This window comes from Myotis nattereri, assembly GCF_964212035.1.
Source record: "Myotis nattereri genome assembly, chromosome: 8".
Lineage (NCBI taxonomy): Eukaryota > Metazoa > Chordata > Mammalia > Chiroptera > Vespertilionidae > Myotis > Myotis nattereri.
This window is the reverse complement of record NC_138083.1, coordinates 87,824,465-87,837,895: the sequence shown is the minus strand read 5'-3', so window position 1 is coordinate 87,837,895 and position 13,431 is coordinate 87,824,465. Positions and strand designations below refer to the sequence as shown.

Below are 13,431 nucleotides of genomic sequence, written 5' to 3'. Positions count from 1 at the left end.
ATAATAGAGACCATTATAAACTTTTGAACAATAATAGATACAGAGGCAGAGCTGCCTCAAACAGATTGTCAAACTGCAGCGGGAAGGCCGGGGAGGGTTGGGAGGGCAGGAGGGAGGGGGGAAAGAGATCAACTAAAGGACTTGTATGCATGCATATAAGCATAACCAATGGACATAAGACACTGGGGGATAGGGGAGGCTAGGGGACTGTCTAGGGCGGGGGGGGGGGGGGGAATGGACACATATGTAATACCCTTTGTAATACTGTAAGCAATAAAATAAAATAAAAAATAAAAAAATAAAAATAATAATTAAAAAAAGAACATGAATTTTAAATTCTCAAGACTCAGATTGGCCCAGCCGGCATGGCTCAGTGGTTGGGCATTGACCTGTGAACTAGGAGGTCATGGTTCAATTCCTGGTCACGGCACATGACCAGGCTCAATCATGGTCACGGCACATGATTGCAGGCTCAATCCCCCTTTTGGGGCATACAGGAGGCAGCCAATCAATGACCCTCTCAGCACTGATGTTTCTCTCTCTCTCTCTCTCTCTCTCTCTCTCTCTCTCTCTCTCTCTCCCCCTCTCCCTTCTGCTCTGAAATCAATAAAATAAATATATTAAAAATAAAAAGACTCAGATTGAAGTTCCACTCTTGCCTTTAGTTAGGTGTGTCCTACCACGCCTGGAACACCTTACCCCTGGGTTCCTGCCAAGCCTCTTGCTCATCTCCCTCCTTCCTTCTGAGTTGGGAGCAGTCCTTCCAGAATCTGGTCCGATGCTGCTGCCTCCGTGATTTAAACACTTCACTGTCCCCGCTGTGTTGGAGATAAAGGCCGCAGTCCTAATGTGACCTTGTGGGACTTTAATGACCGGCCTCCTGCTCGCCTCTTCTTCCTCCATCTGGAATCACCTTCCCAGCCCCCGAGTTTCTATCAGACGGACTCCTGCTGTCCACGAAGGCCCCGCTCAGGGTCCGTGCCCGCCGAGCGCCCCATGTGTCAGTAAGCAGCGGGAGCCAGGTACCTGGCTGGCTTAGAGTAGGTACAGACTCCCGACTTAGAGTAGGTACTCAAAGAGGATTGCTTGACTGAGTGAATGAATGAATGATTATCTGTGAAAGCAAATCATCTGACAAAATGTTACATAAATGTTAGTTGTCCTCACCTCCGTCTTTCTTCTTCTTTCCAGAAATCACCAGCTAAGAAGCTAACGAACGCGTTAAGCAAGTCCCTGAGCTGTGCTTCCAGCCGTGAGCCTTTGCACCCCATGTTCCCTGACCAGCCGGAGAAGCCACTCAACTTGGCCCACATCGTGTGAGTGTCTCTGCCTCCACATTAAGAGACATCTTTCTCTTTTTTAATTTAAATTCTTTATTGTTTGAAGTATTACATGGGTCTCCTTTTTCCCCCATTGGCCTCTCCCAGCCGCCCCATCTCCAGCACATGCCCTCACCTGCCTCCTGTCTGTGTCCTTTGGTTCTAATCATATGTATACATACAAGTCCTTTAGCTGATCTCTTACCCCCTCACCCCTCCCCCCACCTTCCCTCTAGAGCAGCGGTTCTCAACCTGTAGGTCACGACCCCTTTGGCGGTCGAACGACCCTTTCACAGGGGTCGCCTAAGACCATCCTGCAGATCAGATATTTACATTATGATTCATAACAGTAGGAACATTACAGTTATGAAGTAGCAATGAAAATAATTTTATGGTTGGGAGTCACCATAACATGAGGAACTGTATTTAAAGGGCCATAAGGTTGAGAACCACTGCTCTAGAGACAACTTTCTTTATTGGCACGTGTCCAGATCCATAGAAAACAATTTCATATCAGTTGTCAGGAACCGGGTTTCAAAATTTAATTTAAAAAAAAAAACACTGAATGAGCCCTGGCTGGGTGGCTCGGTTGGGTGGAGCATGGTCCCGTACACCAAAAGGTTGCGGTTTAGTTCCTGGTCAGGGCACATGCCTAGGTTTCAGGTTCGATCCCCGGTCAGGATGCTGCCTTCCACTTCGCTCCTCTCTCTCTCTCTCTCTCTCTCTTTCTCTTCCTCTCTCTCTCTCTTTCTCAAAATATCAATAAACAATATATTTGGGTGAGGATAAGAAAACAAAGATTGAATATAATGTCATTATAATGTTTGTGGTAGAGGTATACAGTACCAATGCCCATCTGTGCAAGTAGAGTGTGCAACACTAATGTAACTCACCTAGAGAAGTAAAGCATTGTTATCAAATATGGATGTTAGTGGAGTTTGCACAATTGGAAGTTAATGATCAATGGAATTACCGTGGTAAGAAAATTCTAAAGTACACTTTACCTTAATGTCATATGTGCTGAGTCCCATATAAAAAAGCCCTCTGCTTTAGTTTTCTGCAGAGCCAGTCATCTTAATGATGGCAGTCAACCAGAAGATTGTTGTTTTGTCCCGAGCTGTATAACTTTAGAAGAATCATGGTCGGGTAGGGGCAGTGGGTGGGTGGCAGGTCAAGAGGGGATTGGTGGGAAAATTCATCAGAACATCAAAAAGCAGACATTGCAAAAATATTTCTCCAAAGTATGTGTGAGTTTGGTGGACAGGGGCCTGGGCCAGGGCACAGGCTCACACACACACACACACACACACACACACACACACACACACCCGCCCCATGCCCTGGAGTCTCTCTCAGGCCCCATGGCCAAGACAGCAGGGGAGGAGTGGTTGTTTCCGTGGTGTTGTCTTGGGCGCAGTCAGGAATGATGCAGTCACAGGTGCCTCAGAAAGCCTCAGGGATAGATGGTTCCCTCCTATGGACGGCCTTGGCCTTCCGTTTGCAAGTTCAGCAGGACCCACGGCTCTGCAGAGCCTACGGTTACGTGTAGACATCAGCAAGTGGGAAGATCAGACCTACGGATATTAGCAAGTCACCAAGGCCAAGCTCATGCTCAGGCAGCTCAGAGCATGACCCGCAAGCAGCACTGCTGTGGGCCCCAGACCCTTAGAAAGCAGTAACTTGTGTCTGATGGACCCAAGCAAGTACCATGACCATGAACTTGGGATAAATACTCCAGGGCTTTGTTCAGTGTGGTCCCAAGTGGTTTGAGGGTTCACGGTCCTCAGCATACACGGTCCGGAAGGTCCTGTTGCTGGCATGGACTGAGCATCCAAAAACTAATGTAAACCGGTTCTGTAGAAGGCGGTTAACTTACTTTTGGAAATTTTGCTACTAAAAATAAGCCAGGAATAAATCAATGTGGCACCAAAGCACCAACCACTTTTCAGAAATGACCTCATCAAGGCTGTTCTCATTCTTACTAAGGCTCAGCTTTCCTTCCCATAGTGAGACAATCACTAACTTGTGAATGAAAGTGAGGGCGGGTCTATGCTCTGTGCTCTGCCACAGTCACTTTCTACCAGACCCGACAGGACTTTCGCCCCCAGCGCGCAACGTCCAATCACAGCTGCCTGCCGGGCGTGAGGACAGAGAGAATCTGGGATGTGAATGGCCTGGCTCTAGGGGCTTTGCAGTCCAACCAAAGTAGGATGCTGCCTTCCTTTTCAAGAAAGGGCATGTGCCAAGGCTTAGGGGAGGCCAGGGGAAGGTCAATGGGGGAAAAAAAGGAGACATATGTACTACTATCTGTAATACTTTAAACAATAAAATAAAAATAAATTTAAAAAAGAAAGAATTAGGAGGTGAGACAGTGTGGAATAAAATCAGTTTCACACTGCGTATCTCCTACTGCAGGGACTTGTACCCAGTTGGCTCACGATTGTATGTGTGTGTGTGTGTGTGTGTTAATTGGCTAAGGTTTTTTTAACTTTAATTTATAGTGTCAATATGATCTGATGTGTTATTAACTGAGCTAAATAAGGGCTGTATCTATACAAGTTGGGTTCTAGGATTCCCTTAAAATACTACACAAAATATGCCCTTTTTTCTGAGAAAAGTTCTATATATTGAACCAGATTCTCAAAATAGCCCTTAAATGAAAAGACTGATCTATCCTCATTGTTAATACATTTTTCCAGGGTGAATGTCTTCATTTGCAAATTGTGAAAAATATTTACTTGTTGAAATAACATATAAGAAATTCTGGATGTGGACTGTTCAGTCTCAGGACAGAATCTTTTTTCTATTTTTGGCATTACAGATTTTTTTCTCCCTATTTGTTATTCAAATGTTAATGCCCTGAATAGACATCTAGGTCCTCCTTTTATTTATTTATATTTTGGGTGGGGATACCTAAGACTTCTAATTTTTAAATATGCTATTCATTTAGCTGCTTTAAATTATTATAAGCACATAATGGCCACTTAAGTGGGTGACATTTCGGAATTTTGACATTTGTACTTAGCTATTGTATTGCTTGTAAATGTTGCCATGATTAACAGTCTCTATTCTATTCAATTCTTTGCTGCCCAAAGTGATACTTGGTAAGTAGTTCAGTCCTCCCCAGTGTACTTATAAAAGCTTGTAATCATAATTATAAGTGATTATGAGACACAAAACAAGTGAATGGCTAGTTTAAAACTAATTCTGCCTTGAGCTGAACACTCAGCGTATAAGAAGAATGCCAGTTTTATAAAAATGTGCGCTACAAAGATTTTTGTTCGGGAAGAAAATCCTGCACTAGCCCCCCGTGGCTTTATCTTGTGGAGCTATTTCTTTCTTATAAGAGTAAATGCATGTAAAATTCTCAATGGGACCTATTTTTTAGATAAGGCAACTTGCCATTTGATTATGGAAGAAATAGAAATTTTAGTCCCTTTGAAAGCCACTATTTACTCCCACAGTTAGCCCTTCTGTGTCCCAAGTTCAACATTTTTATGATGAACCTTAAACATGAAGCCATTTAGTAATTAACTACAACTTTCAGCTTTGCTTTGCAATGACCATGTTTAATAAAGTGAATTTACCAGGCTAGTTAAAAAGCATTGCAAATCTACTTGTTTTCTCATTGCCTGGAGATAGAGCAAGATGGGAAAGTTTAAAAAAAGAGAGAGAGAGAGAGTCCCCCCCAAAAAACCCACAAATGTTAGTCTAGTTGTGTGTTTTTTCAACTTTGCCAAAGCTACAATGTAAGATATTTTATTATTTCATTCTGTTTACTGTTTTAAAATCTGATATTCCTGACTTCGGAAAATTCACAGCGGACATTTGCATAAAGTTAGCATCCTTCTTGTAAAGTGAAAGTGTTCTGTTCAAGGCAAACTAACTGTGATTCCCTAAGATTAAAATTAAACCATTACAAGTTTGGCTCTTGATCAAGCCAACACAAGTAGACTCTGTAGGCTAGAATTAATTTTTCATCTTCAAATAATTCTACTCAAATATAGAATCATAATGAAATAAAAATTTCTTCTGACTCAAAATGATACCCTGCCTCATCCCCTACCTTTTGAACTTTCAATCCCACCTCCTCTTACCGTGTATTATCTTACAATAAACCTAAAATCAGGTTAAACACTGCTTGGAGATGAGATAGGGGTCATAGTGCTTTCATTTTACCTGAACTAAGATAAGACACTAGTGATGGGGAAACAATGACAGGATGAAATTAAAAATCTGACAGGGGATGACAGACCTGAGGAGTTGGTGTTTAGGGACATGGACAATTTTGAGGAAAGTTGAAACTATTTTTTTTCTCCCACCACATGAAAAAAAAATGAAGTTTATGGGATGCCTTGCACCATGCGCCCTACATAGGCCTCAGCCAGATAACGGAAAGTCAGTACACACTAGTACTTGTGGTGCTTACTTGCATCTTCACTTACAACAAAGAACAAATAAAGCACAAGATGATTTTGTAGCCTGGTCCTTCCAGACTGGGCATGTTGGGAAAGCACCATTTTCACGGGGAACTCGGGAGGAAGTTTCCAGAGCTTCAGAAATCCTCTTCTTTGCAAGAGGATGTACATTCTGATCATGATCACATTTTCAGGGCTTCTCCCTTTAGAAGGCAGTAAATATAAGGCTGCCTCAAAATCCTCGCTTCCTTCAAGAGTATCTATATATATATATAAAAAGCCAGTGACCATAGCATCAGAATGACCCAAACGACCGGTCGCTATGACACCCACTGAGACCAGCAAACCCGCCAATTGGAGGTGGGGCCAGCCGACCAACCACCCGCGGCCCCGCCCCTGATTGGCTTGCCCCACCCTGAATGTCCCCCGCAGCCCCTCTTCCCCACCGGCCCCACCCCAGATCGGGCCCCCCACTCCAATCAGGGCAGGGCTGGCAAGCCAACTGCCTGCAGCCCCTCCCCACAGCCAGCCCTGCCCCCAGTCGGCCACCCACCCCAATTGGGGGTGGGGCCCGCCAGTCAATCGCCCTCAGCTCCTTCCCTAAGCTGGCCTGGCCCTATTCGGGGCCCGATTGGGGCAGGTCAGCCAGCCAACCTCCTACCGTTTCCTCCTCACAACATGCCCAGCCCCGACCCACTCCAATTGGGACCGGGCTGTCCAGACCCCACCTGTGCATGAATTCGTACACTGGGCCTCTAGTAGCTCAATGAAATGCCAAGGCTCAGAGCTCACTGATAGACATTCCTATGGTGTCCAGAGACCTGCCTCACAATATTTACTTGAGATTCTATATTTGCAAAGAAATGTAACTTTAAGACATCTAAAGAATTTAATTGGAAAATGTAAAATTTTGTGTTTATCCTGGGTTATGATAGAACTCTGATCTTCCCACCCCCTCTCCTCCAGGGATGGTAGGTAGTTTTTAACCTGCGACTTATACTTGCTTTAACTTTTCATCCACCTGTACTTTGTTTTAGGCCACCCAGACCTGTAACCAGCATGAATGACACCCTGTTCTCCCACTCGGTCCCCTCCTCAGGAAGTCCTTTTATCACCAGGAGGTAAGTTCCAATCCTAGGACATAGCAAGCCCTCTCTTTGGTAATGAGCTTTGATTCTGTGACAAGAAAAATATTCTAGTGCAAGCCAAGAGTGGAAGACTATTGTTAGAAACGAGTTATGTAAATTTCTGCCACATGGCTTTCAATTCCATTCATTTGAATGCATTTAAAGAAGAATGGGATGGCTCTTGTGGTTAAAGTCGTCTAGAAACGTGCATTTACAGTGCACCCACAGTAAATGCAGAAGTTTGAATTTTACTACTGACATACATGCATTCTTTTTCATTGAGAAAGTCACTTTCATAGCACTCAGAAAGGTCCATTTCAGCCAGGAAACTGGGGAACTATCTCCTAATTTAAAGCTCCAGATATAAAAGAACCCTCTTCTTGACGAACTCTGGAGTCTCTGAGGCTAGAGGCCGAAGCTCAAACTTGGAAATGTAGTTTCCACACAATAATGTCATGGATTATTGGACTTAAACAAAAGGTAGATATGTGTCATCTTTTTTAACAAGATCCACTCCTGTTGTGAGCAAAGGGCAGGTGAATCCAGTAATTCTTTTAGGGCCAGCATTACAAATACGCAGGGGCCAAGAGGTGCTCTGAGACATTTGATCAAAGATCACAAATAGAGCACCAGAGAATTTTTGTAGAAATACCTGGAGAAGGCCCACGGGAAAGCAGAAACAAAGGTAATGGTAATTGGAGCTATTTGTAAGATCTTGCAAATGCCTTTCAGTAGGAAAAAAAATACAGTCTCATGTTTTACAAAAACATGTAATCAGTCTTTTCCCTAAAGAGGTGTCTGAGGTACCAATTGCACTGTAGTATCCTAGTACATTCTAGTGAGGATGTGAACACAATGAGACTCAGGACACTGCTGGTTATTTTACCTGTGTTCCGGTACTTGCTCACAGCAGGATCCTGAGGTGAAGATGTTCCCCATAATTGTAATTACAGGACAAACAGAACATGGCAGGTCATGGGGTTTCCTTCCTGTAAATTACGGGAGTTTGTAAAAAGTGGAGTTGAGGACACAGAACCTCCACAGTGAAGTCATAGGCCCTCAGAGTGTGCCCCTAGCTCTCCTTTTCAGAACACCAGAAATTCACATCGTTTCTAAGACAAAATCATAAACTGTGAAGCTTCTAAGAGACTCGGACCTGGGCTTCTCTCTAGAGAAGAGCCTGCATGTGTTGAGAAAGATGTTGCGCATTTATTAGGAATCTCTACGTTCTGCAAATGTCAGGCAGAGCTCGACTCCATCCTTACTGAAGGTCATTTTATATCATTTCAGCTCGGGCGGTGCTTATGGTGGAAGCGTCTAGATGGATAACATGGCTTCTTCTACTCTAAAATATCCCTATAACACTTTGAGCTGTTCTGATTCCTCCAGGGTGCATGGTACCTATTAACCCAAAATATGATCACTTCCCTTTTCTCCCATTTTCAGTCCTTTTGGAATGTCCCCTGTGAACCACAGACACATTGTTGAGAGTTTGCAGTTCTTCCTGTCACCAGGGAGATTGGCCCCTGGTGTCTGTGAAGGGTGCTGTTCAATAAAGCTGTGTACACTGAACTTCCTTCCTCTCTGAGTGGGCCTTGCTCTGTCCAGGGGAGGTATTAATGAGGTCTCGTTGTTTGACTCCCTCAGGTTACCTGAGGGGCTAAGTGCAGCCAGCCCTGAGGCTGAGGAGCATTCGCTTATAAGGTTGTATGTAAATCAGCTTGGGCAGTGTGCACGGTCAGTATCCCAGCCCCGAATCGCTAACCATAGTGGTAGTTCCATAGCTAGACTGCTAGTCATTCTCCTCCATCACTAAATCTTCTTGTCGTACGTCTCAGTGGAGAGAAAGGTCTTCTGGGGGTTCAAGAGAGTCCATTGAGAATTTACAACTTGAGCTGGACTTCTCAGCTCTTTCCTCTCTTTTCCACTTATTTTATTGATCTCATGCCTCAAACCAGTATAGATCAGATACTCATCTGTGATGAGTACCAAGCGGATTTTCTTCTCTGGATGACTCTGTTTTTGCATAACCCCAGATGGTGATTTCTTAGACTTTTAATGAAAGTGCCTCTTGGAATGATCATTAGCACTAACTGGGTCAGGCCAGACAACGCCACAGAGCTGGACCATAGTGTAGTAAAAGACTTGAGGACTTATACCTTTCTGTCCCACTGGGCCATTTTTCCCCCAAAGAGAGCAATCTAATTCTTATTGAAGTAGAATTTCAAAACCAATTTCAAACTATCAGTGCTTAATTTCTATCACTGCATCATGCTAGTGGTGATCCACTGTTTATTTCTTAACCATGTCTACACCCTAAAATTGATAGAAACCCATAAAGCCAAGTGTAGGCATATGTTAAAGGTCCTATTCTTCCTATGATTGGAATGGAACCAAATAAATGTAACCTAGAGCCCTGCCCTCACTCCTACTCCACCCCAACTTCCCCTCTTAAAATCAGATAAAACCTAAACAAGCCAAGAATGTGCTGATCTATGTTAAGAAAGTAGGGAAGTTTGCCATGCAGATATTTTATTTAGCCTGAGTTTTCAGTCTTCTGTGACAGATCTTAGAAAGATAAAGCAGAATGAAGATGAATTGAAATCACCCTTCAGAATTCTCGCCATAAACTCCTGGCATTACTCAACCTGGAGGCCTTTACAAGCATGCCACTTTGATCTTCAAAGGGCATGAGGGCGTATCTTTGAAGTCTTTTGACATCCGGGTGATCTGACTCACACAGATTTATGAGTGTATAACTCTGGTTACCACCGCCATCTGCTATATCCTCTTTTCTTATATCCACTTCCAGTTATATCCTCGATTCACTTTTCCCTTAAAAGAAAAGAGGAAATCTCAAAGGCACTCTCCTTAACCCTTTGAAGTCTGTGTGTGTGTGTGTGTGTGTGTGTGCGTGTGCACACGCGATGCTGGTTAGCAATTAGGTAGAATGTAGAATGTGGTTCAAATAACATAATTCACCTCATTCATTTCCTTGATCATAACTTTATCCCTAAACCTAGATTATTTTCTTATAAATGCATTAATTATAGAAAAAAATGGCTGCATCAATGGAAATCTATCATCACCACTAGAAAAAGAGCTCCAAAAGCTATGTATGGTGGGGCAGCAACATTATATAAGCTTATGAAATCTATCTCATCACTGTTGCAAATATCATTACTGACCCAGAGCCAGGCCCAAAAGGCCCTTTCCTCCCGTCACTGCCCACAGCATTGTGCCTCTGAACACTTGCCATCTTTGTTGGTATCCTGCCCCCTTTGTAAAGTCTTAATTATCCAGCCAAAATTCTTTGCCCAGGTTATGTGAGAAACTTACCTAGGATTTTTCTGTAAAATACATGCATTGAATTATGTCTGCCTTCTACATTAGCCACAGTAGGACACTCTGAATGTTTAAATAGCTAGATTCTTCTACCCTCAGTATCACAAATATCTTGTATAAGCTTTCTGTTATAGATGCAATCTCTATAACAGAAGCCACTCAGAAAAGGAATCACACTGGCTGTGATCTACAGCTCTAGCCGGATCTTGTCACTCTTCCAAACGTTAGAAAATTGCTTGAGTCACAGAGTGCATTGAACACAATCAGATATGCTGTTTTCTGGTTTGTCACAATAACATTTGGCCACTTACTTAATATTGCATTAGGCTCAGTGGTGCAGATGGGGAAGCCACCTCCACCCCCTCCTAAGTGCTTCCCAAACCCTGATTGTTCCCCGTGGGCAGCCTTTGTGAGTTATTTCTGTTGGTTGATTGGTTGGTCAGTTGGTTGATTGGTTTAGGTGTTCAACCAAAGAAAGGTTAATTACTGTGGCTTCTTCGGTTTTTTTCAAACACTTTGCTTAACCAAAGATTCTTTACCAAACCACCCAGATTATTAACCTAACTAAAAATGTTCAAACTAAATTTTAAGCATCTGTACTTTGGTAATCAAAAGTGAATAGAAATAAAATTGAGGTACTCAATTCAGCCTTTGATCTAAAAATTAAAGTTTTCTTCAGGGTTATTTTTTTCTAAGATTAAAGCTCATCCTTTTCAGTAAGAAAAAAATAGATAAATTTATAAATCAACATCCTATAACAGATGAACTTATAAATTAAATTGACCTGAGGATTCCTTTACTCTTTTCACACTTTCTGGGCATGTTGTATGAAATTTAAAGAAAAATTACTCTCTGCTGATATTTCTTTATTCCATGTAGCCTCAGAGCTCCACTAATATGCTAGACTTTTCAAACTTGAAATAGGCCAGTCTTCCCACTCAGCTCTCTTTCCTATGCTAAAATGTTGGTGCATAATTAAAACTGTTGTCATCCCTCTTCTTCACTTCAACCACTTTTATTCTCTTAACAAAGTTGCTTTCATTGTTGCCTGTGCATGGCCTGTACCCAGCAAACTTCTAGAGACTCTCTTGGTAAAAGTACAATTGATATGGTTTGATGCTGTCTGGGGAAAACATAGTAAACTTAGTGAATCCAATGTAAGCCGAGAATTCTTAGTGTTTCTTCCATAGAACCTGCTTAGGATGGTTTGACTTCCATGCCAGCTTGATGACAATCACCCCACTAGACACTAAATTATTTTCATGCTTGTTTGCTGTTGTGCATGTGGCAGATATTTACATTTCAGATCAAAGATGTTGAAAGCAAGAACAGGAAACGGGAACACAATGTTTCAAGAGAATAGCTCCTGACAAAACTGACTTGTGGTCCCTTTTGTATTCTACCTAAACTGTGTAGATGACAGTGAGACGCAAAATTTTATTCACACTGAGAGTTACTTAAGGAGGGAGCCCACTTTACAGGTTATTCCTCACAAGTCCAAGCACCACACAAGTTTATCAGTTATTTGAAATCAATAAAAATGAAAATGTTTTAATTTGCCATGGTTCAATATCATTTTCCTGTTAACCACTGTGATCATGATTGTTGCACATAACATTTATTTCTATAATGCTGCTGCTCCGTGAGGCTGCATCCAGGACTTTCATTTCAATTCTTTTCTTTTCACACTCAATAAAAGAAAAAATATCTTTGACCAGGGCTAAAATAGTAATCCAACATAAGCAGAGGTGGTTCTTAAAAATATATATTGCAGGTTTAAACAAAAACCCAAGGAGCTTTTGTGTATAGTTCTGTTATCTAAAACAAACAAACAAAAATTTTACACTTGAACAAAACTACTGGTGTCAGTTGTCACCCTTCAAATGTAAAGGGTACATTTAAATAAGTAAATATGAAATTTTTTACATGCAATAAACATTAATAGTTTAAGAAAAATGATCTTAAATATACTAATACACGCAATAAACATTAATATCTCAAGAAAAAGGATTTTAAATATAATGTTACATGCATTAAACAATTATTCAAGAAAAATGATCTTAAATCTAATAATATTACATGCAATAAATATTAATATTTCAAAAAAAAGATTTTAAGTATAATAATATTACCAAAACTGTACTAACATAGTATGGTATCACAAAAGTTGTAGGAAATATTAAAATTCTGCAAATAACAGGATTACATCTATTTGAAATATTTTTAAGTTGCTCTATCCTTCCAAAACCAGTGTGTGTGCACATGGGGGGGAGGGGGCATTTATCTTTATATATACTATTTTCCAAAGGTCTAAAAGGGAATTGGTGAGAAAATAGAATATTTTATAAAGAAAATAGAGTCTAAAGGAATATTTCTGCCTCCTTTTTTCAGCAGAACACATAATCTTCAAAACGCACCTTCTCACACCCTCCAGGGCATGATTGTCACTTCACTCATTACTGATAATATGTGTGCAAAGGGTTGTGCCTATACATTGGCAAGGGCCTGGTGAAAAGAAAATGACCACAATAAGAAAATACATACAAATTTAGAGATAGCAGTCTTGCTTCTCCTGGGAACTCAGATTAGAAAAAAATGTACCACCTATGCTGAAGGGGAGCCTCAGGCAGTTCCCAGTTTCAGAGCTTAAAGAAAGAATGCATTTAGATTTGAAGACAGGGCATGTAGAAGACAGAAGCTTATGTGACTAGATTGACGCGAAAGCCATTGCTGCATTCTGACACACGGACGTGGCAGAAGCGTTCATTTCTCGGTAAGAACCTAGCTCGTGTGCTTGATCCCAAAGCCCGAGGTGAGTTGGACATATCACCTAACTTCTCCAAGCAAGCTGCCGAGCTACAAAAGGAAAGTTTAAAAATCCAAAGTATTCTATACAATATCGTGAGCAGCCGTTGCTTTGAAGAGATCATAATAAACTACACATTGTCACTATTCTCACAACTCAGGAGGAGACGTTTTCACGTTGCCTCTTTCTTCAAACGCCTCAGGAGCTGCAAAAGGAACTCTGGTGAAGGCACTTCATGTGAAGAGTCTTTACAGACCCAAGTTTTATGTGAAACCTGCTTCCCCATCAACTCTCCAAGTCCCCGATCCATTTCATTTTGAAAGAGTATTTGGTTTGGATTTGTTTTACTCATGCACTTGACTTCCTCTCTACCTGGTCATAATTTCGGCTTCCCAGAAAATAAGTCATGAGGAGCA

At 41.7% G+C, this 13,431-nt stretch overlaps 1 protein-coding gene across 4 annotated transcripts in view; it reads left to right on the top strand.

The window, feature by feature from the left end:
* Nucleotides 1-13,431, top strand: part of DTNA (dystrobrevin alpha) — a 311,835-nt gene that overhangs the window by 250,005 nt on the left and 48,399 nt on the right. For 2 of the 4 annotated variants that reach the window (XM_081097322.1, XM_081097323.1), the window contains 3 exons: nucleotides 1,192-1,316; nucleotides 6,775-6,858; nucleotides 8,155-8,440. In XM_081097322.1, coding sequence (XP_080953448.1) covers nucleotides 1,192-1,316; nucleotides 6,775-6,858; nucleotides 8,155-8,185 — 240 coding nt within the window. In that variant the 3' untranslated portion in view covers nucleotides 8,186-8,440. Of the gene's footprint in view, nucleotides 1-1,191; nucleotides 1,317-6,774; nucleotides 6,859-8,154; nucleotides 8,441-8,511; nucleotides 8,602-13,431 lie in introns of those variants that run through there. The other 2 variants (XM_081097324.1, XM_081097321.1) reach the window with 2 other exon arrangements.